The sequence below is a fragment of the Rhodnius prolixus genome, unplaced genomic scaffold (genome assembly GCF_049639745.1).
Source record: "Rhodnius prolixus isolate KJV_2025 unplaced genomic scaffold, Rpr scaffold_2, whole genome shotgun sequence".
Lineage (NCBI taxonomy): Eukaryota > Metazoa > Arthropoda > Insecta > Hemiptera > Reduviidae > Rhodnius > Rhodnius prolixus.
Window position 1 is genome coordinate 4,211,822 of NW_027411592.1, and position 24,692 is coordinate 4,236,513.

At 31.8% G+C, this 24,692-nt stretch overlaps 2 protein-coding genes across 3 annotated transcripts; one reads left to right on the forward strand and one right to left on the reverse strand.

The window, feature by feature from the left end:
• Positions 1 to 117: 117 nt before the first annotated feature.
• LOC141450297 (uncharacterized) lies at positions 118 to 2,964 on the forward strand. The gene is made up of 5 exons (XM_074120601.1): positions 118 to 370; positions 445 to 589; positions 681 to 814; positions 2,606 to 2,670; positions 2,751 to 2,964. Exons 1-5 carry the CDS (start codon positions 299 to 301, stop codon positions 2,911 to 2,913), a joined length of 579 nt encoding a protein of 192 aa, XP_073976702.1. The 5' UTR covers positions 118 to 298; the 3' UTR covers positions 2,914 to 2,964.
• Positions 2,965 to 3,947: 983 nt separating this feature from the next.
• tst (superkiller complex helicase subunit twister) lies at positions 3,948 to 24,521 on the reverse strand. 2 transcript variants are annotated; one of them, XM_074120581.1, is made up of 20 exons: positions 24,335 to 24,521; positions 22,460 to 22,689; positions 21,536 to 21,649; positions 20,904 to 21,049; positions 19,908 to 19,992; positions 19,560 to 19,810; positions 17,967 to 18,159; positions 17,571 to 17,783; positions 15,949 to 16,059; positions 15,266 to 15,500; positions 13,607 to 13,754; positions 13,379 to 13,520; positions 13,104 to 13,298; positions 12,070 to 12,299; positions 8,547 to 8,751; positions 7,614 to 7,764; positions 7,250 to 7,542; positions 5,443 to 5,583; positions 5,226 to 5,315; positions 3,948 to 4,141 (listed from the first exon to the last, which is right to left on the reverse strand). In XM_074120581.1, exons 1-20 carry the CDS (start codon positions 24,363 to 24,365, stop codon positions 4,022 to 4,024), a joined length of 3,324 nt encoding a protein of 1,107 aa, XP_073976682.1. In that variant the 5' UTR covers positions 24,366 to 24,521; the 3' UTR covers positions 3,948 to 4,021. The 2 variants fall into 2 exon arrangements, with proteins under 2 accessions (XP_073976682.1, XP_073976683.1); XM_074120582.1 differs by lacking the exon at positions 24,335 to 24,521 and adding an exon at positions 23,272 to 23,415.
• Positions 24,522 to 24,692: the final 171 nt, after the last annotated feature.

Genomic DNA, 24,692 nt, shown 5'->3' on the forward strand with positions numbered 1-24,692 from the left:
ACTAACAATAGCTTTAAATGAAAACTATAGTTAGTACTGCAAGTATTTCGATATTAGCGATAAGCTTATGTATCGATATTAGTCAGTCCTCATTCGTGTCCTCTTCCATCTCACAATGTTTTCGAACCGTTGAAGGGTTAACTCATGTGGTTTGAACTTAATTCGTAATGTTGGGTGAGTCGCAAGAAAAGCCGGCACTAAGCCGTGAAATGGATACATGGCAAAGTTGAATGGTAACCTTGATTCAAGTGTAATAGTAAATTGAAAGTAGGTAATTTACTATTTATAATGCCTAAAAATGAAAGTTAAGAACAACAAGGATGAAAAGAAAGTCAAAAAGGAGAAATGCAAAACAACTAAGGACAATTTTGTAAGTTTTTATGAAATGCTAACATTTCATAATTATTTTGTATTTACTAATTATTTACGCTTACTAATTATCAGTTGAGGGCCGTCAAATTAATCAAGAATAAAGATGTGAAAACCAGTCCACTGGACAGTGTATTTAATAGAAAGGTGAAAAGGAAAGTGTTAAATTTATGCTCACATGATAGTACTATTCCAAACCTCAGACGACCAAACTCAGAAGGTAAGAAACAGTTTCTGCATATCATTTCTAATTCATTATGTTATTAAATTTAATCGGAGAAACAAATACTAATAAGTGAATTCTATTTCAGTGCTTCCTACTAATACACAATTACTTCTTTCGCAGTTAAGGAAATGTACTTCAGAACATAATTGGTCAGCGGCTGCTCGTTGTGTGTATTATATGTTAGATATGAATGGGAAACTCTTACCAGTGATATGGAAAGTAAGTTTTTAAAGTACGATGTTTCATCTTCTTTTCCTAATGACTACGGCCCACGAAGAATTTTGGCCTCCCCAACCACTCTTCTGCCACTGCGGCAATCATTTCCTACCTCCTTATTCTGATCCTTCTCAAATCCAACTCCACCTGAAATCTCAGTGACATCTAGCTGCTTTGAGAGTGGCAATTTTACATTCTCTTGGCACAATTTACTCCTCCATTTTTTTAATATTAACCATTTTATCTATCCTACTAGATCCTGTTCCTCTCATTTCGTACCTCTCCCCTCATTTAAAGAAGCCGAAGATCTCTCTTAATGCTAGAAAAGAATGTAATGCTTTCCATCCTCTTTTGTGATTACCCATGTTTAGATGGCGTACTCACTGTTGGGTCTGGCACATTACTATCTTCGCTTCTCTGAAGCTTAAAACTTTCTACAGGGCTATCAGCTTATGCTCTTAGTTTGTTACATCGCTAAATTTATTTTTCACGGTAAGAACAGACTCCAAATTTTAAAGCTGTTAAACTTTTTAAAATTGTAAGATGCACAAATGCTCCGTCTGGTAATGACCATGATCTTTGTCTTGCTTTATTTCATTACTGCTAGGCCCAAATTTCCGATGAATCTTCGAAACTCCTTTAACGCACGGAACAAAACTAGGGAAACCCCAGTTAGGATAACATCGTCAGCGTACGCCTTTTGTTTTCTTACATTAGTAGATTGTGCCATTGGTGCTACTAGGCTCAGATGCCCTTCTCTTACACCCGAATTAATAGAAAGGGAATAATGGATCTTCCTGTATTTTTCCTTTACGTATGAACAATTTTTCAGAGCCTTACCCAAAATTTTGGCCCAACTCGATACATATAACTACTTTTTTTGGTCCATTTAGATTTTCATTAAGACTATTCGTCAGTTGGTCTAAAAATACTTTGTAGTTACTGATTAAAAGAGACATCTTTTTTGAAAAAGGGTAAATAATAGAAATTTTCTAAATTTCAGGCATCTTCTTACCAAACTCAGATAAAACCATAAATTTCCTCTCTGATTTTTCGCCTGCATACTTAATTAGTCCTGCTTGTAATCGAACCTCCTCTGCTTTGCTATTATTGAGCCCCTAATTGCTTTACTTCCTTATTTCTAGTTCAGGTGGTTCCTGTACATCTGCATTTTTACCTGCTTATTAATTTTGGTGGGACTTCTTCTCAGTAATCGAACAGATTTCTAAAATACCTAGGCTGTCTTTCTAACGTACCTTCTCTATTTATTCTAAGTTTCTTTTTTATCGGACAGTTTATTTGAGGATTAAAGCCAGCTCTAATTTTTTTAAAACACAGAAAACTTTCTACTACTGTAACCACTAATGCTTTTTTGTAAATCATCTTTTCTCTATATAGTTCTTTAACATGATGTTTTATAAAGTAGTAATTTAACTATAAATTCTTAGCAACATGAATATTAAAATCGTAGATTTGGTGGAAATGTTTGCTTATCGGACCGCTTGGCTTGCTGTTCTGATGTCGCGAACAATGTGCAATAACTTAAGAATTTTTTTTTACTTCCTTGTGACATCGGCAGTTCAGTATATGTTGACGATGAAGTGTTCAAGGCCAGAAATGACCTTCGTAATATCCTGTTTCCTTTTTTTGCACCAAACTCATCCTACGTCTGCTGTGATTTGTGAATGTATATACTCAACCGGATGAACATTTATTAATTTTTATTCTGACAAGTAAGACTTTTAAATACTTTGACAATAATATTCAGTATTAAAAATCTTATTTTATTTGCAGAGTATAATTGTTATTTTATTTAACCATCCTAAAGTTAACGCTCAAAACATTAATGATTTCTTACAGTGAGTATTCCATTAGAAATATTTTTGATATGGATTCTGGTTGGGAAGTAGATTCTAAAAGATTCTATTTATTTTTACAGAATGGGTCTAGCATTACGAACATATGAAGAAAAATCGAAATTTCTTTTGCAACTTCTTTCACTTCCAAATGATATAAGAATGTTTTCTTGTAAGATTAAGAGGTCTGGTGTGAAGTCTGAGGGGACACAAGAAGATGAACATATTGTTGAAGAATTTTTGTAGTAATTTTTTAATCCTTGTTAAAAGTGTTGATAATAAAGAAAATTATACATATCTCAAGCTTTTTTTTTTCATGAATTCAAACTTTTGTTTACATCTGGTGACGAAGAAACACTCATTTGATTTTCTCTTACTGCAATTATTGCACATTAATTGAAAAACTTTCTTAAATTGCTTTGCCCATTTACCTAAACCAGTAGAGAGAACTTTTAGGACCTTTCCTTTCCTTTTTTTTCAGCAAAGACGGGAGACTTTCAAGTTAGAAGATAAGATTCTAAAAGGGTGGCCCTCAAGGCCTATGCCACTGCGATCCCTTTGGATCTATTGTGGCTCCCCCACTCTAGAACTCGCCCTCCAGACCCGTCCGTTTAATCACTCTTAATTCTGGAGAGCGACACTTGGGTAAAACTCACAGGCCTTGGTTTTTCTTCCCTGAGAAGTAATACCTTTAGACAGACAAGCCCCTCAACACTGATACAACACTTTTCAAGTAAGAAAAGGCAAGCTCTTCTGACGGATGTGCTAAATCGGAGTTCAATGTACGCAGCGGACCTTCCTCCCGAGTAAATCATAACCGCAGTTTGGAATTATTGCTAAAGCCGCGAACACTACAAGTATCACCTCCAATCTAAGCAACTGGCCTGATTTAAGGCTATTGCGCTCGTAGTGAAGTATTTTTATTAAAATCGGCCTAACTCACTGTACGTCCGATGGATTACTTGTCAGACCATCTTCTGTTTCCGATCTGAGATGCCAGGATAGGATAACTCGCGTTCCCTCTAAGTCTCCTTCATTCATAGGAAAGGGATAGATCGAAAAAAGGAGTGTAGATAATACTCTTCGCCTTGAGTGGTGTTGCTTTGCATCTTATTTGATTCAGAACAAAGCAATGTGCAAACTTCCATAAGCAATAATTAGGTACACACATGTTGAACCCTACAAAATTGTGAATATTTCTTGATTGTTGAAAAATTGAAAAAAACGTTAGATAAAATGGACTATTCTGAAAATTTCTGCATTTGAATTAAAAACTGCAATTATAAATACGATATATTTATTACAAGTAATTGTATATAAATTATGTGCCAATTGATTGCCACGGAATGCCTGGTCAGTCAATAGTTGTGTACAATGATGGAGCAAACACTATTCCTCGTTTGATCTTTTCTCCAGCTTGATTTATTTTTTCAGGTACTGCAGGATCGCCCATCACTTTAGCCGCCGTTTCCACCTAGTGTTGTTACGTAAAAAATATACTAATTAGTAAATATTATTTTATTGTACACATATCAAACACATTACTTTTTGAAAAGACCAGCAACACTTCAAAGCATTGATGTTTTTCAAAGACAACTGGAGTTTTTGTTGATATCAGATACTATTTTTTGTTTTTTTTGTCCGACATAGAACTAGACATTCAGCAGCTTTAACTATTCCAGACGAAAATTGGTAAATGAATCCAATTCAATCTCTGGCACTGATATCAGAAGCGAATGACTAGGTTGTTACCGAGTTAATCAAAGTTCGTTGCAAATTCAACTGACCATGGTAGTCAGAAGTCAAAAGTAATCATCTTTTAGAGAACAATCTGTTCCTATCTAATTAATTTTAGCGAAGTTGTCTGTTAGCTGTATTACATTTATGTAAAAAAAGACAATCGATCTTACAAGCGTTGTTTAGCCAATGGCTATCTAGAAACAGTAATGTAATCAAGAAACCAATTTTTAACCAGAACATCGTTGTAACATATAAAACAGAAATTTTAAATTAAAAACTTTAATTTATGAATCTGATAATAGAACATATCTTTTAAATAAAATTCGCAAATTTAATGCTTGTGGCACTCTCTTGTTAGCCATATGTGTTTATCGCACCTGTTTTTCTATACTTGTTTAAAAGTAAAAGATAAAAAGGGAGAATGAGCGTAAACTTGTCCTCATATATTTCATACTTTCTTTCTAACCATGCAGCTACCTCGACCTAGTAACATTCACTGACTTACAGTGCTTCACTTCGATCTAGTGGAGCTGTAATAACTTTATACTTATACTATACATTATACTCATTCATACTACTAAGAATTAATCAGACAACTTCATTCTACAAATAACAATAAAATTAAGAAGGTCACAGAAAAAGCATAATATCGTATGTATACATAATAACTAATGAAGTTAGAAAATATCTTTTCATCAACGAATTTTCCACGAACCTCATAAGTTCTTGTTTCAAATCAAGAAACCTCAAACTTATGATCGGAACGAATCATCCATTCTAAATACTGTATCAATAATATACTAGATTTGCTGTCTTACCTCTTTCAAAGCTTCAAGAAGTTGTTGAATGTATCTCACTAACAATCCTTCCTGGTAATCTTGAGCCACTTTCATTACTTCTTTGAAGGGCTGAATCAGAAAAATCATCTTTCAGAAATGACGTAATTGCTAAACAATCTAGTATTAGGCATCTCATAAAAGTCAATCTGAGTAAGCATTAATGGTTAAAAAAATTCTACTAAATAATTCTACTAACTTGCTGTTTGGCCCAACTATACATAATAGGCACCAAATCGAAACTAAGCTTGTGTCCTTCACTGCCGTCAGTATCAGAAATATTGTGCATCATCTCCATGTCATGTAGATCTTTTAATATTGCTTTCACTCTTACTATAGCCTAAATTAAATAATACTCTTCTTTAATCAATAAAAAAAAATCTATGCTTAATTTACTAACAAGTATTACAAGAAAGGAAACATTAAAATTACTATTACTGAATTATTACGTTTTAACTAACAAATTATTTTCTGAATTGAACTGAATTAAAAATTTAAATGATTCTTCTCTGTCAATTGAACTAAAAAAATGTAAGACTCTAAATGGAGCAGATTGGCTCACCTTAGTTTCACCATTTTCGGGGGTGTCACTTAGTAACCAAGAACACACGACGAAAAAGTTTTAGAAACAAAACGAAACAATCAGTTTTACAATGAAACGTTCATTTGAATTATTTACTTCTTTCTTTTAAGACACTCAAAGCTAGGGATCTGTTTTTGAACTAAGAACTTGTGATGCTTCAGTCAAACCAGTAACTAACTAACTCATTCATCCCAAAAATACAAGCCATTTTTTTCGAACAAATGATTCAATACTGTCACATACTAAATATTTACTATCTTAAGATCGTTACCGAATTTCCGTGTTTAGCAATGATTGTCCGTCTGTAGGGTACGTTTTCTTCGAACAGGTGGTAAATACTCTAAAAAGGGGATTAAACTTATTTGGAGCCCTGAGGCAATACGAGATGTACTTAATGGTAAAATAAGAGTTCAGCAATGGCCAGGAGAAAGTCTTTTAGCAGTACCTTTAGAGATAAAAGGAGTTAAGATCTCTAGTTTAACTTTAGAGCTTCTTTGGAATTGCAGAGCGATACAACGTCGAAGGCTCCAATGGTCCGCGGAACTTAAAAGAAAATTTTTTTAAAGGGCTTTCTCTGACCGTGTAGTCAAATATCCTTCATCTTATAATTATTTAAGGCTAGATCAATATCCAATAACGAACGGTGTATTATTTCCAATCTATGTTAACTAAGTAATTAGAAGCAATGCTTAAGATAATTAACAAATTTTCTGCATGAATGTCAAGTAAAAAGTACTTGGCGATATAAATTATACAATAAGAGAGGAACAAACATTATCTAAATATTGAGATTACTTTTTATATGATGAATCAATTTAATTAGACTTAGAAATACAATTTTAACAAAAAGTTTTAAAACAAGAACTTTTAATTTAATAGTATCGCTAGGATTGCTGACGATCTGATTGGTAGGTTATCATGCATATCCAAGATTGACCCTTCTTAAGTAGATTTAGGGCTTATTAGTACACATTTAAGTCGACAGCCTAATATTTTCGGATCAAAGCTCTTAATTAAATTAATTGTAACATTTTAAAATCAGAAAAACCATGTTTCACTTAAATGACCACTTTTGAATTACCACTGTTTGAAAAATCGATTTTTCTTTCGCTTATCTGCTTTAACAAGAAAACTATAGCTCCAAAGAATGCGAACCACTCGCGAGTACTCTAAATTAGCCGATAAGAAACCTTTCCGATTTCTGTGGTACAGGGTATTCTTATTCTTATACAGAGCAAGCTCTAATGTTTTCGGACTCATTCGGGTGTCCTCTAAATATTAGCAATTTATTTAATTCTTTACACATGATTGCGCTTTGCTTACCACACAACAAACACATTGCAGGAATTGTCCATAATGATAGTAGCATTACCCACAAGTGATTGCTTTTTCTATTCCATTATTTAAGATTCAGGTTACTCACATTATTTAAACTATCTGGTAAATTTTTGTGCATATCTTCATCTCGGTTAAAAACTTTATCTTCTGGTTTCACAACAACCTTCTCTTCAGCCACTGTGGGTGCAGGTTGATGGAAATCATTTACTTCAAGTTTATTGGTATCGCTAGTACCTACTTTACTCTGGCATACCAACACGGATAACAGGGCGGCAACCTCTTCCGGACCAAGTTCTAATAGTACATTCTCCATCAACAGTTCGCTCACTACTAGTTCATATTTGCCTACTCGTGCTGCCATTAAGCCTTTCATTAATACTGAAAAAAATAAATAAATAAAATAATAACAAAATTGTTACATAAAGAACTAATTAAACTAAGAAAGTTACCTGTATCAGATTGAGAAATAAAATTTCTTTCTCTAAGGAAGGCCAGCTTGTTTATGTAATCGGGATAGAGGGTCATCGATTCGTCAGACAAATTGTATGTCAGCTGTTCGCATTGAATTTGCATTTGCTTCCAATGAAATAACGCATCAAACTAGGAATTTAAAAATAACAGTTATAAAAACTTAGCTATTTTCATAGCTGTAAGTGACAGACTTTCTCAAGAGTGAATTTTCCCGAAATATTGCCTTCAGTAATGCTAGGTTACCCCACTGAAGGCCTTTACTCAAGACTACGCCCATTAACAGAATAAAATGATGATCGGGTAATATGATTTAGCATGCAGAGTTAATTATTCCTTTAAAACTTTCTCAAATGGAGAAATAAGCTCTTAGGTGAATAAATAGGGTATTAAGTTTAAATAAAATTGATGCACAAGTCCCTACCACCAAAATATCAATAATAATCGACAATCTATACTGTAAAATCACAATTCCGGAAACCTATTTTTCTCTAATTGGAATTCTATCAATGATTTAAATATTACACAATTGACGAAATTGAAATTTTTTCTGAAAGGTAATTAAAGGGAAGCTTAACACAGCGGTTCCCCAAGAACCCTTCGAAAAAACTCATTTCCTCATTTTCCCAAGGAATCGTTTCAAATAGAAGGGCATTTCAAGGAGGGGGAGGATAAACTGTAAAGAGATGATTCTGGTTCTGAAATAAAAACGCGAATGTATTCAGATTAATTCTAAGCCTTACCTAATGTCGCAAAGCCTTCGTAACCAACACGTATTTGTCAATAAAAAGATAAAGAAAAGAGAGTCGTGTGAATAATTTTCAGAGTGCTAATTTGTAGCTGCATAAATTCTATGTCTCAAAAATAATAGTTTAACCACTCTCAATATTTTCACTCAAACTGATGAAAATTACCTTCTCTAAAAATTCATTTTTATCCATAGAAAAAATACAAGTTCTGGCAATGTCTAAATCTTCTTTATATTGATACATTTCTTCCATCTTTAAGGTAACATCCATGTTAAACCTCAAACCATTTTCATCTATGACGGAAAGTGTCTTGCTACAAGCTGTTGACAATTTACTCGCTAATTGGAAAGAGTCTTCACTGTACTTGACCCTATTAAACAAAAAATTAAACAAAACCGTGATAACTGATTTTAAAGAACAGAGACATTTTAAAAAAAGAAAGGAAGAAGTCGTTTTCTAAGATCCAAGTTTTTATTTTTTGGACAATAATAGAAGTAATAGTGACAATAAGAGTGATTATATAAGTTTCGATTTAGAATGTAGAAGAAATAATGCACGCTCCTCCCATTTATGATACAATTAATGGCTAGAGTTTATTTATTATCTGCACGAATTTGTAAAAAATTACTTTCTCTTCTTAATGATGTGTGCCTCGTTATTTTAATAAAACATCTGATTAGGCGACTGCTGGTTAATAAATGTACTGTAAATGGACTGTAAAAACTGTCGAAATATTTTGCACTTACGAACTATCGGCTGTATTATTACAAATTTAAATTTTGCTTAATTTTATTTCTTCCTTTCCTTTAGAAATATTAATCAGGTGCAATTTCTTTATTTTTGAATGTAAGCCTATGTTTGCAAAACATATAAAAGCTGCTTTTCTTTATTTAAGAAAACAATTCCCTAATGACGCTCAAACGTGATAGTACTGAACAAAAAAAACTGGCATTTATGATAAAGGTCACAAAAGTATTTATAAATTGAATCAATAATATTAATTTAAAAGACCTAAAAAACTTGCCATACACCGTTGAGAGCAGGGACCCTAGCAATTGCCTACTTCGCTTAAGCCTAAGAAAGCGTCTGCATACACCATTTCAAAAAAAAAAAACCACTTTTTCTACTCATCAGACTCAAAAATAATTTTTCCAGTGAAAACTCAAATAAAAATGTACCCGACTGCAATAATTTTTTCATGAAGTCAGAGAAAATAAAAATAAAGTTCCAGTATTTTTGCGTGAATTAATATAACAATGTCTTGATTAGAACTAAATAAGAAATCCTTAACAAAAACTTACAGTTTAAAATGTTAGCTATAAGGGTTGTTTAAACGCCAAAAGGTACACAAATCAGCAAGTACCCAACATTTCATTAGTACTTTATTGATATTATTTAAGTAATTTTACTGCATTAATTTTCATTAACATTTTTTAGAATTATTAGATGTCACAGACCCTTATGCTGGCCATTTTCATCTACAATATATTTGTTCAAGTAGCACACCATTTAACTTAGATTGATTGTCTGTAATATCTATTTAACTATATTAATAAAACTATTGATTACAGGTGAAAAAGAAAACGTTATAATATATATATATATATATAAATATATATATGAGGCTATAAAATTCATAAACTTTTTTAAAAAATTCTTACACCAACATACATCAATGATTTTATTTTCTTTATTTATATTTTTTAATAAAAATCGTCGGTTTAAGTTCATTCTTCGATTTAAGTAATTGTTATTTTATGTAGTAGTCAAACGTTTATAATCTAGGTATTCTTCTCACAATGTTGTACATTTGTAATATATAATAAATAAGATATGCATATTTTTAGGACAGCTAATTATTCCAGTATTTTACTATAAGTAAAATTAGGGGGACTAAATTAAATTACAATTGAGAAATGAATAATTATTGTTGAATAATCTACTTGTTATTAACTGTGCGTTATTTGTGCTCACGAATATTTCGGTAAGACGAATTCAAGACTGAAATATTGTTTTAGATCCTCCGTGATTCAAATTTAAGCAGTAGCCGACTCTAACTTTGTCTTTTTCTACTTTAACATGCATGTATATGTGACTACTCAAAATAAAGAGCATATTAAAGATAAATCAGAAGAATAATTTGGAATAGAGTTAATATAAAGTACCTATTTAATAACGAAGATATAATATACATTTTATAACAATTATAACAAAAAAATATCATGAACGAACTGGCCAGCATAAGGGTCTGTGACATCTAATAATTCTAAAAAATGTTAATGAAAATTAATGCAGTAAAATTACTTAAATAATATCAATAAAGTACTAATGAAATGTTGGGTACTTGCTGATTTGTGTACCTTTTGGCGTTTAAACAACCCTTATACTTAACATTTTAAACTGTAAGTTTTTGTTAAGGAGATTTTTGCACCTTTTGGATATTTTCCTTTTTGTCTATTATGTAAAGTTACATATCTGCTTTACAGATTTTTTTAAAATTTGGAATAAGCAATACTATCATTATAACCTGATAAGGTGTTAAGTTGGAACCGTAACTACCACTGGACAGTTTTTTTTAAAGAATGATTATAGTTGCGGTCCCCAAACCATCCTCAATAACAATTTTTTTTTGAAAAAGCGTTTTGAATAAAATAGGAAGGTATTTGTACGTAAAAATTGAACTGCGATTTCAGTAAAGAGGAGTAAGAAAAATAAACTGCGAATTCAGACAAAGATTTTGAATCGAACGACAATTCATTGATGTAAATCGGTTCACTCATTGATAATTTTAACGATTGCAGTACTTCCTCTTAGTAGGAGTAAGAGCATGATGGCACTTCACAGCCACGTAGAGGAGCTTTAACCGCTTCTTCGTGCTTAATTTTATCAAAATCGGACTAAGGGTTATAGAAGTATTGGTATTAGTTTTAGAAAGGGCCTTATTTGGGTGGGGCGAACTCCCCTCCTTGTAAGGCACAGCGTCGAGACTTTCAAAGTGCAAATCTGTACAAAATTTCGATTCGAATGACACTTCATTCATGAAAAGCGGTTCACGTGTCGGTAATTTGAAACGATTGCTATACTTCCCCTTAATAAGTGTAAGAGCAGATCGCCGCCTTAATGTTACGTAAAGGAGCCCTAACCCTATCATCCTACCAAATTTTATCAAAATCGGGCCAAGATTTACAGAGTATCTAGTAATAATAATTTTGGAGGGGGCCTTACATAAAGGGGGCTAACTCCTCTCCCATTCGATGTACAGCGTCGAGACCCCCAAAAGGCACATCTACATAGAATTCCAAATCGAAGGACACCTCATTCATGAAAATCGGTCGGCGCGTTTAGGCGCTACGTTGTTTACAAAAAAGGTAACAACAACAACAAGAACAAGAACAATTTTTGAAAATGCCGTTTTTGCTCATTTTCAGCAACTTTTTTCTCGAAATCTATCAAATCTAGGTTGTTGCAAAAAAATTACAGTTATAAAGGAGGATTTGCCCTGTATTATAAAGAAAAATATTGTTAAAGTTGGGTGTTTTTCAACGTTACGCTTTTTCGTGCAGTTTTTGGTGATCAACCATTATACAACTGTCCTACCGGACAGTTTTAATCCCATTTTTTTACAAAAAACTCCGCGATTATATGACTTCTGGATGTACACAAATAAGTAACTGAAAAATTCTCTAACCTGCCTTTCATTAAATAAGATCTATCCACATCTCTCAAAATATTGGCAATTTGTGTAGCGCTTAAAGAGAGCGTTGTCTTAAATACTTCTACTATATCATAAAGCTTCGCACTTATCATCTTAGTTTCATCTTCGAAAAGATTCACCTTAGCTGTATGAACAGCTAATTGCGGCACCCAGGATAGCATACGATACCAGTGTTCTCTCCATTCCTCATCTCCGATGGAGTGCTAACGTAGAAGAGAAAATTAATAAATAAAGAAGAGGTAGGGTACTGTTTCAAAGCTTGGGCAAATGTAGGAAATTGCATCAAGTGTAGTAGCATGTGCAAATCACGATTTGGACAAGTGATGCATTACCTTTAAGTTAAAAAAGCTGAAAATAAATCTAATTTGGCTGCTGACGATATAAAAATTGTTCAAAATGGTTTATACAGTAATTACAAAGTATCAGAATCTGCAAAATTTGTTAAAAAAACAAAAAAATAATAACTAAGATACAAAAGAAACATTCATTATTATAATTTAATATTTCCTTTTAAATCAGTGAAAACGATAGGCTGGAATTTACATTTTTAGGATTTTTTTTATGTATCTGGTTTAATTTTGTTGAGTTCAATCGCTTAATTGTCAAGTTTTCCATGCGAATAGTGACTTTTTTGATCTGATTTGATGGATTTTATCAAAGATGAAAAGACTTGTTAGCAAATAGTGTTTACTTTAGAGTCAAGAAAAAATAGCTGCAGTTTCCCTTTAATCAGAAATGATACTGTATCCAAGAAAAGCACTATTATTTGTCTATGGACAGGAAAAAAACCGTATCCTCTCTTGAGTCCGAATAGCCTAGATTAAATCAACTTAAAGTTGCCAAAATTAAAGAGACGTTATTTTTATCGGCCGGTTGCGTTATTTAATTGATACGTGTGCGTAACAGCAATAAAAACCGAACAACATTCTTTCAAGATCTATGCTTCTTTTAAGCATACTCTTACTTTTAGAAAAACAAATGTATTTTAAGATGTAAAATAAACTGACCTTTGGCCTATATATGTCCAAAAACTTGTCTTCAACTTTTGGTATCATAATTCTGTAAACAGATTGTGATACATCAACCTGTGAAATCACATCTATTACAACACCAATCTGATTAATATGGGGTCCTTTACTAACTCGCACTAAACGGCCAGGATTAATTTCTTTCAAAATACGATGGTGCCCTAATATGGTTTCCTAAAAATTGAAAAAATTAAAAATCAAATATTCATTAGCCAAGAAAAACAAAATTATTTAATAAATAAACGAAACTTTACCCTCATTTTTCTATAAACTTTTATGTAAGCAAATGCTTTATCAAAAAAATTAGAAAGCAATTTAGCCTCTTCATCATTCAACTTTTCTTTGACAGTTTGTTCAGCCTTGTCAAGAGCTTGCTTTACAGTCAGCAAATCCATTCTGTAAATTGTATTATTTCAATATTTTTATATTCTTTTAAAATCATTTTAATGGTAAAAGATCAAGAATTAAAAAGAAATACTTACTTGTACTGAGAATGTTTAAGCTGCGAATGGTTTTCACAGTAACTTCTCGCCATGATAGTTTGTACAGTAATCTTGCCAGGCGATGACAACGTATTCAAAATCATTCGATAGGTTAACTTGAACTGGGATTGTAAGTGACATGGAGTACCTAAAATCAATTTAATTTGTTTCTAGTATTTCATTACTTTTATGTTTCTGCATTGTCTTATTATAATATAATGTTTCTTTCGGTATAAGATTGTGCTTTGGAAGTAAGAACTCTGTGTTGGAATAAGATTGCGCAGCGCGAAATATAGGCTTCGAGATATTTTTTGCTGTAACGGCAATACTCCCTGGACGGTATACTTCATACGAATTTATTAGATTTCGGAACGAATCCAGGGAAATAAGGCTCCAAGAGAAATTTCTTAATTTAAGGATAACTTTGTTACCAGATCAAAAGTATGTGATTTGATAGAGTTAAAGTCTGATTCTGAATGTGTAGACTGAAGAAGAAATGGAAAACAGCCCTAATTCACCGAATTATATAAGAAACTAGACGAGTTTGAACATAAGAAGTAATAAAAGCATTGAAAGTTGATAACAGAATTTATTTAAATTAATTTGTTATTAAACGTACTACAGGGGTACTTCCAATTATTAGTGGAAAACAACAAGTAGATGAACTCTTTTTAGAATACATGGTTAAATAAATTATTTACCTTGTATTCCCTTTTATCTGAGGATAAATAATTTATATTAGGTTTAGGGTCTATTTCTATTAAAATTATTATAATTATTTTAGGTTTTAAGCAATGAATCTGATAAAAAACCAGATTTTGGGTTCATTACCCTCTTTACCGGATCCCAGTTTGGTTGCAATGTGAATGGGTCAATTCTAATTTGCGTTAATTTAAACCCATTTCACTAAACTTTCTGTTTAGATACTTACCAGAACCAGATACTTATTACTTTAAAAGTTTTTATAAAAATAACCTCAACTTGTTAGAATGTTAAATCTGAAAGTTCCATCGAAAGTACTAAAACTTATATAGGAATGACCTAATTTACATCATTGTGGTAATTCGAGCAGTATTCAGTGACGAATCGTGAGGCGAGCATTACCAATGTAATGTACATGTTTTATGCATATCTAAATGCGTATAAATTCCAGGTTCATATTCAAAGAAAGTTATTTAAAATTCAAAATACGTTTGACGGATCTTCTTGAAACTTCGCACTATCATTGCAATCATATCAAACTAAGTTTCAGCAAATTCTGGATAACTACATTAAATTAAGTAGAAATAAAGAAAAGTTTTAAGACACGATGTGATTGTAACACAGCCAACCTCACTCTCCCTTAATTTAAATAATGTCTACTTACTATAAGGCCCAAAGACTCATAACTGTGAAAAAAGTAGCTCATTAACGAATCCTAGTTTCACGATTGGCACCACAGTGTAGAACAAACAAAAATTTAATCAGTTTAATAATAAAAATAGGCGCTGATGACCTCAGAAATCGATGTGCCGTAAAAAAATTAACAATAATAATAATAATAACAGGGTGCCAATGACGTCCAAAAGGGGCGCCTTAAATTAAAGAAATGATAATATAAAAACAGAAGGTAAATAATATTAACTAAGATTAAATTTTTATTACGGTTATGTTACAAACCTAACATCATGTTTTCCAGATCTTCCAATTTCTGTAAACATTCAGGTGGTGTAACTATAACCACATTACCAGCTGAATCTTTCCCTCTTCTTCCTGCTCTGCCAGCCATTTGTATATATTCCGATGGTAAAAGTAATCTCAATTGATTTCCATCAAATTTTTTTATAGAATTAAAAACGACTGTTCTCGCCGGCATATTTACACCCATAGCGAATGTTTCCGTGGCAAAAAGCATCTATGCAACACAAAATACGTCGAATATGTTATTGTTAGTGCATAAATACATTTTACTTTTTTAAAAAGCATTTTAAAGGTGTATCCACACTTCGGATTTGTTCAGTAATCTCTAGAAAGAATGACGGAAATAGGCCTGCAATCATGTTGATATAAAATTATATTTTTCCATCGCAACTTTTTAAAATAATTTCAAGTTTTGAAGGCTGTTGTATAATAGTTGCTGTACTGCTTATAACAAAGTTTTTAAGTTAGGACACTTACAACAATTACCAAAACAAAAAATATATGATTACGGCAATAAGTGCAATTTAATTAAGCATTTTACAAAAGGTGAAGTTAATCTTAATTGTAAGGGGCCAGCCAAAAATTTTTAAAACTGCTTTATTTAAAATAATTTTGCTAATATAAAAACTCTAGCTAAAAAATACAAAACACAAAATAGTTACTTTCACTTTTCCTTGTTGGAACAGAACTTCGACAATTTCCTTTAGAATTGGTAAAATCCCACTGTGATGGACTCCTATTCCATTTTTTAAATGTCCCTCCATCTTAACTATCTATAACATATTTTATCTTAAATATAAAAAAAAAATAAAATAAAATAAAACAAATTATATAAAATTATTGGTCTACCTTGATTTTTTAAATTTCTATTTTTTAAGGATTCTTACAATGTTATTCTTAATAAAATTCATTATTATTAAGTTTTTGAATGAAATTCTATATGGCTTGGTAAAAAACCTCACCGGAAGTCGAGGGTGAAAAGAAGGCAAATAAGGAATTTATTGTGCCCCTCTTAACGCTAAGGGCAGTCTCTTTCCTTTAAATTTAAACCTTTCAGATCTCTTTCCTCCCCCAACAACATATTAAATAAAAAGTTCCTATCAAATTTTGTATTGACTTATCTACATTTAGTTACATAACAAATAGAAACACTGTATGAAGATTTTGGATATATTAACACTCAAAATTATTTGTTCGAATACCCAACATTTACTGAGTACAAGAGGCTAAAAACAAGGAAAAAAAAAACAAAATAGAAACCGTTCTGAACAACCTTTAAATAATACTCTAAGATGGAAATCTATAACCCTGCCCTTTGCCACCTTTCGCGTCCGTCTAAAGATAAAGACAGGCCACATCAGAGAAAATGATGCTTATCAATGCGCAAATTTCAGTCGCATCTAAGTGAAAAATTCAGAACTACTTTAAGTTTTCAAGTTAATAAATTAATAAATAATTGTTTTAATGAATTAAAACAATTTTCAGATTTATTGCCTTATTTACTGCCTTTAATAATGTCATGTCAATACATTAATGGTTTTTCGAAATATAGGAATGTAAGAAATTAGAGAATGCTATTGATATCGCAAATATCCAAAGTCATCTGAAGTGTATATTGTGTATAGATGTTTTAACTTTCGTCACTAGTTATCATACTTTTGAATCAATCTGAGCCATTAAATAATAGCTTCATCTAACTACTTGGACGTCGCAATCCAAGTTATTCTTTGAAGGAAAAAGGCATCCTTTTGACAGCAACGAGTTAAAAGGGAATAACTGCCTAAATTCCTGAGCTTTGCCACCTTACGAAACAATAGCATCTCTGGGTCGTGCAGCAAATACACTTTATGGGAACAGTGGTAGAAGTATCTGACTGCAGTGATTTATCTTTCCTTAATCCCAAATTCCTTTCAATTACCATCTTAACGGGGGGAAAATTCTGTTTCAAATTGCCTGCTCGAGAGTTTCTTCCACTATTTTCTGAGAACTATAAAAAAGTTAACATAAAGTGCTGCGGTTCTTAATTTAAAAAAAAATGTCACTTATGACACACTAAGGCTCTCTAGAGGCTGGATGCATCAACATCCTTTAGGAGGCACCGAAATCTAGTATGGTTTGAACTACCACAGCTACTGTAAAATGCATTCCTACTTTCAACAAATTATTGAGTTCTTTTACTCCCTGTAATATGTAAGTCAGAAAAAGAAACTTTTTCAACCAAAAATAATAAAATATTAAACGATATAATGTATAAAATAATAAACAAAGAATGTTCCGACCTGACCTGGGGCAGATTGCGGTCTATTTCATCTAGTTTATCTATCTGCCTCCTAAAGAAAGAACTGATATGCATCTTATCTGTTTTTGTCGTAAGATCAACTGAAGACAAGAGATCAGCTAACATGTCACATGTCTTTCGAGAGAATGCGAAAACAACTGTGGGCATCCAGTCATTGGACTCCAGATAATTTATAAACTCTCTCCAAAACGTTTTTTCCTATAAAAATAAATACATAAAAATAACTAAATAGTACAAATGAAAAGTTCCAGAGTAAGGTCTATGGCACAATTTATCGATGCATCAAACTAGATTTCCAGATGAAACTTTCATAAAAAACTTAATCAAGAAACAACTGGAACTCCTTCATAAAGAATGATTCAACTTCTTTATTTAACTTACTCTATTGGCTTTATAAGTGGATAACAATTCTGAATATTCCGGACATTTGATATTTTCGGCAGGTGCTCCAGTTTTCTTTGCCATGTCCATTTGTTTTTTCCTTTCCATATTTCTTAATTTATCTATTTGTTTTCTTTTCGCTTGCTTTTGTTTAATTTCTTCTTCTTTTTTAAGATTATTCAACTCAAAATATCTGAAAGAAAAGCAAAAGAAAAGATTACCATTATTTTTTTTCGAAAATCAGTTATTTCCGTGGTCATTAGTGCGGAAACCATAGTTTAGAAAAAAAAAAAATCTGCTAAACAAAATTATTATTTACTTCAAAAAATAAATAAATAAAATCCACCACTTTTCTAAACACTTTTAAACCATTTTCATGTTTAAGTTGATCAGCCCGAGCGGGCCACAGCCCAGAACTGTGATCACTTTAAACACCCGATCACACAACAGCAAACAATACAATTGTAATCAATACCTGTACAAATTCTATAATTGCACTGACACGAAGAACCTTGGTTTTACACAATTCAATGTGAAGGCCTAAATAATTACAGTATTCGAATGCTGAACTTTGGCGTCTGCAATGAAATTTGTTTATGAAGCAGAGACCAATATTGCTCCACAATAGTTGCCACGCTTTTTTTCTAACATTAACTAATCCTATTGGCGAAAAAAAGTATTTACCGAACAGTGAGTTCTTGAGATACCTGGTAAGAATCGATTGCACTTGGAGATGCTGAGTTATAACTTTACTATCTGGATACTGCAATTAGTTTCCTTTCCTTGCATTTATCTTCATTTTTTCGTATTAAACTAGTATTAAATTTTAACGTGATTTAAGTTTCATCAATCAAATAAGGCTGCAGAAGATATTTTATATATATACTCTTGGAATCTCAAAAAGTGATTTGATCTGTTCTTTCACAAAAGCAAATCCCTCCCTTTCCTCTTGTTGTAATGTTACCTATTAGAAATTAAAATGCAGCTTCACATTTCTCTTGCTGTTTTCTCCGAGGTTTCAATTAGGTAAGCTAATTTTCCTTTAACAGACGTAAGTAAATTGATAAACTTTCCTTTAATCTAACGTCTTTTTCGGTATGAGAATTAAATTTCTCAGAAAATAATCTGGGTTCTTCTAACAAGGAATTGGGCCCTAAAATGGCTGAAAATAGAATTGGAACGACTGCTTCTTAAAGATGTGAACTGATTCACGAATTTTGGTAGGCACTAAGCTTTAAACGTTTCTCGCTCTACTAGCTGCTCTTCTGAATCATCCAACAATTCTATTTGAAGTTACTCGTCTTCAAAGTCTGCCATGCTACATTCAAATTCAGGAAATCGTGCTTCAATGGCGCTAATTCACCAATTGTTATTTAAAATTATTTTAAAAACATACGCGTAATTTTACTCTTTAAATTCATGTTTTGCAATAAAAAATTCTAATTTGGCCACTGTAGGAGTTTTGCAGTTTTTTTACTTTACTTTAGTAAATGCTAAGAATAATTTATTTTCTATACTACAACATGTATCTAACAATTTTTTCAAGAGTAAAAAGTTTAAAGAATGAGATAAATATTATAAAATGATAATAACTTCTCTCTTAAAAAAGGACCATCTCCGTCCTTGACCAAGTATCGCCGTTCTTTGACACCACCTCCTCCTACATACAAGTAGTGCTGCAGTGGGACTGGTCTGTGTTGTGTGGTACATACGTGTACTTTTCTCTGCTGTGTCCGACCGACCCAAGTTGCAAATTCTATTACATTCGGTACCGTAGCCGATAACATTACAATTTGTACTTCGGATGGTAAAAGTATCAAAACCTCTTCCCAAACATGGCCACGCTGAAACAATACACCTCATATAAATTAAACTGAACATTAAGATTTCTATTAAGCCATAATAATGTAATCATCTACAATATAAATAATAAATTCTGACCTCAGGATCGTTAATATAATGCACTTCGTCAAATATTACGAATTCAAGATTCCTAATTTTATCAGAAGAATTATATAGCATAGACCTGAAAATAATAATTGCTACTTCAATCAATTGTTACATCATTAGAACGGGAAAATATGTGAGACATTAGCAATCAGAACAGAAGCTTCTCCTTTTGCTTAAGAAGCTAAATCCTCACTATCTGAAGCTCGCACATTAATCGAATCGAACACTAGTCTTAGAAATTTTATAATATAGAATGCACAAATCAAAATTAAAGTGTACAAAATTGCCTCTCTATTACAAGTTATTATCACTTTTAATTGCGGAACACTCAAACAACTTTTTTTTCGCCTTTTTACGTAATTAGATTTTCTTAAAACTTAGAATTTATACTTGAAAGATAATTCACTTTAATACTTTACAAGTACCATTTTCGAAATAACACCTCAAAACTAAAATACAAACTAAATTAAATTAATTTTAAAAAATTAATTGAAGAGGTATTTTCGACCCCCCAAATATCTAATTTTACATTCATTTTGAACTCCCCTTAACATTATTTAGGTAATGAGGATGAACTTAGGCAGAAATAGTACGGTTCAGTGAAGGTTGATCCCACTATTTTGAAATGTATTTGCTGTATTTACATGTTTCAAAAAAATAAAAATTGCAGTCTAGATGTAACCAAGTTTCAAGAAAATCGTGGTAGCTATTTTCGAGGGACAAACAAACTCCATTCAGATAACTTTACCGGTTGACTTATGACCAAAGCATTGTTAAGTCCTCTGCTGGTACCTAGTTGTTATATCAAATTGGATTTTCTCATTTTTGAGATATGCTGAAACGTCCCTATATTCAAGGACTTCACTCAAATATGTATCTCTGATGAAAACGCAAAATTGAAAATTTGCAATCCTTTCTTCTCAATTTCTCCTCTTAGGAGAGGAGAAACTAATGACGTGCAATTCTTTAATAGAAAATGTTTCTAACCTTAAAATTTCTGTGGTCATAATCAGACAATCAGCTGATTCATTGATTTGAATATCGCCTGTAATCAGGCCGACATTTGCAAAAGTATGTCTAAAATCATTGTATTTTTGGTTGGACAATGCCTTTACTGGAGAGGTGTACACAGACCTGTAAACATCATACAAAATTTCCAATAACCACAAACAATATTAAACGTGAATCAATTGAATTATGAGACTCCAGAAACAAATTCTTTCTTTTTTTAACTATTTGATACAAATAAAAGATTAGAGTAAACTTAAAGCACCATTCCTTGGTACAAATCTAAAGAAGACGAGGTGACCTTAAAAGGAATTGAGGTATCTCTTTTTAGAGATGAAAGCAAAGGAATTCTCGGAAACTGAGACTAAAATAAAAAATATCGCTTCCGGAAGGAAATAGGAAAATATTACGTAACCCAACCCCTCAATACCTTCCAAGCACCTAATTTTCATTGCATTTCTGATTTTTTCTGAAGGCGTGATTACAAGCATGCTCATCTTACCAAATAAAGCAAAATCAAAATAAGGTAAAAAACTGAAAAATGTTATAACCAACTCAAAACATTAATTTACATTTGTATAACTTCTCAAAATACAAACGAGCTCTACTTTCCTGCTGGAGTTTCTTTGTGCCATGGCTATGGCATATTCTGCAACAACTGTCTTTCCGGCAGACGTGTGAGCCGCTACAAACACATTGAAACCATTCTCCAAAGCGTATATAGCCTGTTAGAATGAAAAAATATTTTTTTAAACAATCAATTAATATTAAAAATTGTCAGAAATTTGAACAGGATAGATAGCTCAGAGATAAGTGCACTGAATTCTTTCGGGTGTTCCGGAGTCGTGCCCGATTTGTTGACCTTAGATTTTTGTATATTAAGACAGTGACGAGACATAATAAAAAAAGGGGGACACAAACACAAAATCTTTCACTTACAGCAATTCTAATTTAAATTGTTCTGAAAATAAATATAGACATGAGCACTATACATAAATAAACCGAATAAATTGTCAGTGTTGATATCTTTATAGTGGAAGTGATATGAAAAAATATTTACAAACTTGTACAATAATTATTTTGCAATTCGCAAAATTTTCGTACATTCTATCAAGTGGTACTAAAATGAAATATATCCTATTTGGGTTCTTCTGTTGTTGCGGTGAAGAAAAATGATGTCTTCTGATAAGAAGTTTTGGAAGAAAAGACAGTTTAAACGCATTCCAAGTTTAAGTTCAGACCATTCAGAAACCTATTCTGTAAAGTCGAATTTCCTGTACCGATATTCTTTAAATTTGAAATCCCAGAAATACTTTCATGTCTTCAATAAAATGTACATTAGAAACAGATTCGGTTTGGGAATTTAGAGAGTTTCTGATTCCTGAGATCCCACCAAAAAATCAAATTTCTGAAGAAAAGATTCCAATAAAAGTGAAGCTTTAATGTGAATCTGTACCAAAATTAAGTTTTGGTGGAATTTCGAAAATAATACAAAAAGCAGAGAAAACAATAAAATTAAATTCCTTTACACTTACCTGCTTCTGAAAGTTGTCCAACTCAAAAGGGAAGGTCATCGCTGGATCCTCTACCATCGGGCATGGTTTATTCATATCTAGTTCTTCAGCCCATTCTGTTTTATTCAATGACCTTTTCACATTTGCAAGTGTCAGCATTCTTTTCTTTTCTCCTCCAACAGTACAAATTTTAATACCGTCACTTTCTGTACTTTGTTCACTCATCATAAAGTATGTCCACTTCCTTTGTTCTTCGTAATAAGAAAATTAAAAAATTATAATAGTCTTCTGGATGATATACAAACAATTCTATACATTTTTGTATTTTGGGAATTATATCGCAAAATCTAATCATTGAAAAGCTTAAATTATTAACTTCACGAACAAACATAAGTTGTTGGCCTCCAGAATAGGAAATGATTTTTAATTTTTATAATAGAATTTTTTATTGATTAATTATTTTACAAGAACTAAACAATTTCGTCAGTCACCAAGGGTTTAAAATTTCAGAGGTACATCCGTAATATTCAATCCCTAATATTTGTATACAATTAGTGACGGTTATTCGGCTTTTAATGTGAATGAAAACTAAATTCACAGATACTTCGGTTTAAAATCAAACTGCGAGAGTAATAAATTATTGTCATTATTGACAATTGCTGGTCATAAAATTTAAAATATTTAATTTTTTATACTACATCACGATTCTTCATCTAAATTTTGCTTTAAATATACGTTAGGATTTAATGATCAAATTCAATGACGTTTGTGTACTATTTATTATAATCAATCCAACTTAAAAAAGTAATCGATTTTAAAAATAGATATTTTACCAGAACATCTGCATAGTCCCAGTTTAACTAACGGATGTAGATAATTCATAGAAAAGTGATTCATTTTCTTAGTTGAATACTCTCGTATAAAAGTCAGAAGCAAAAACACATAAACAGCACCAACTTTCGTTTTATCAATTAAGTCATATGGTGAACTGTACACATGATTTTTACACCTCAGAATATATTATAAATGTAAGAAACTCCCTACAATGGTAATCACACTGCATTGTAATTGCATCACATCCTGGTGAGAACTCATCTTCAGGAAGCTTAGAATTCTGAGAGTTCCTGTACCTCTTTATGAAGAGGCATAATAACATAAAGATTATGCTGTATGATGAGTAATTAAGTGGGGGTAACAATGCTATTTTAGTTGATCAAATACTTGACCACTTTGAACGAAAGTTGCTATCATATAGAGTATTTGCTGTGTGCTCAAAGAGCAAAATAATTGGAAATTGTACGAAAACTTCTATAAGTTCCTATCAAATTAATTTAATAATTTTAATTATTTCATGATTTATTTTCAGATTACAATGAAATCGCTGGGAACGTACAATAAAGCAAATGATATTTGCTGACGACACTTCATTAGTTGTAGATAGATATTTACAAATTTAGCTGAACGTTACTTTAATTATTGTATTTTAACCATATAAGCATCGGAAAAGGCTGCACTTATTTTGTATCATCTTTAATCGTCCATCATGTCTTCAAATAAAAGCACTGTCTTTAGAAGCAGATGATTAACTGTGGTACTATTATAATGTTAACGGTTAAAACAATCCTATTTAGATTTTTTTTTTTGTAACAATTCAACAAGTTTTAAAACAATTTGTTAAACCTTCAGCAATAAAAGGCCTTTGCTTTGGAGCTGAAACTCCACATATCATACCTTTCACTGACAGACCAAAATAAAATTACTTAAATTTTTATTAAACAAACTTAACAGTGAAAATAAATAGAATAACATGTGAGTATAAACTGATCTTTACACCATCAAGTCATGATCAATAATTTGACCAAATTTAAACTTATTACAGAAAATAATTTCTCTTACCCGGATAAGTTTTCAGACCGGCATATTCCATTAACCATTACTTCTCCAAAAAATCCATCATTTTCATTCGAACTCCTCAATTCTTGGCACAACACAACATCAACTCAATACCAATGCTGGCAAATGTTTTAGTTTCGCTGAACGAATATTACCTCTAATACTCCCAAGGTTTGTATAAACATTTATCTTAAATAATTAGATGGAAATCTTGAAAATTGATAAAGTAATTTTTATTTAATGGTGAGAAAAGTTGTAAATCACAATTTGCATACGATTACAAAAAAAAAAAGGAATAATACCTTGAAATAGGAGGGGAGCCTTAAACAAATAAAACGTGTAAATAAAATAAGAATATTTT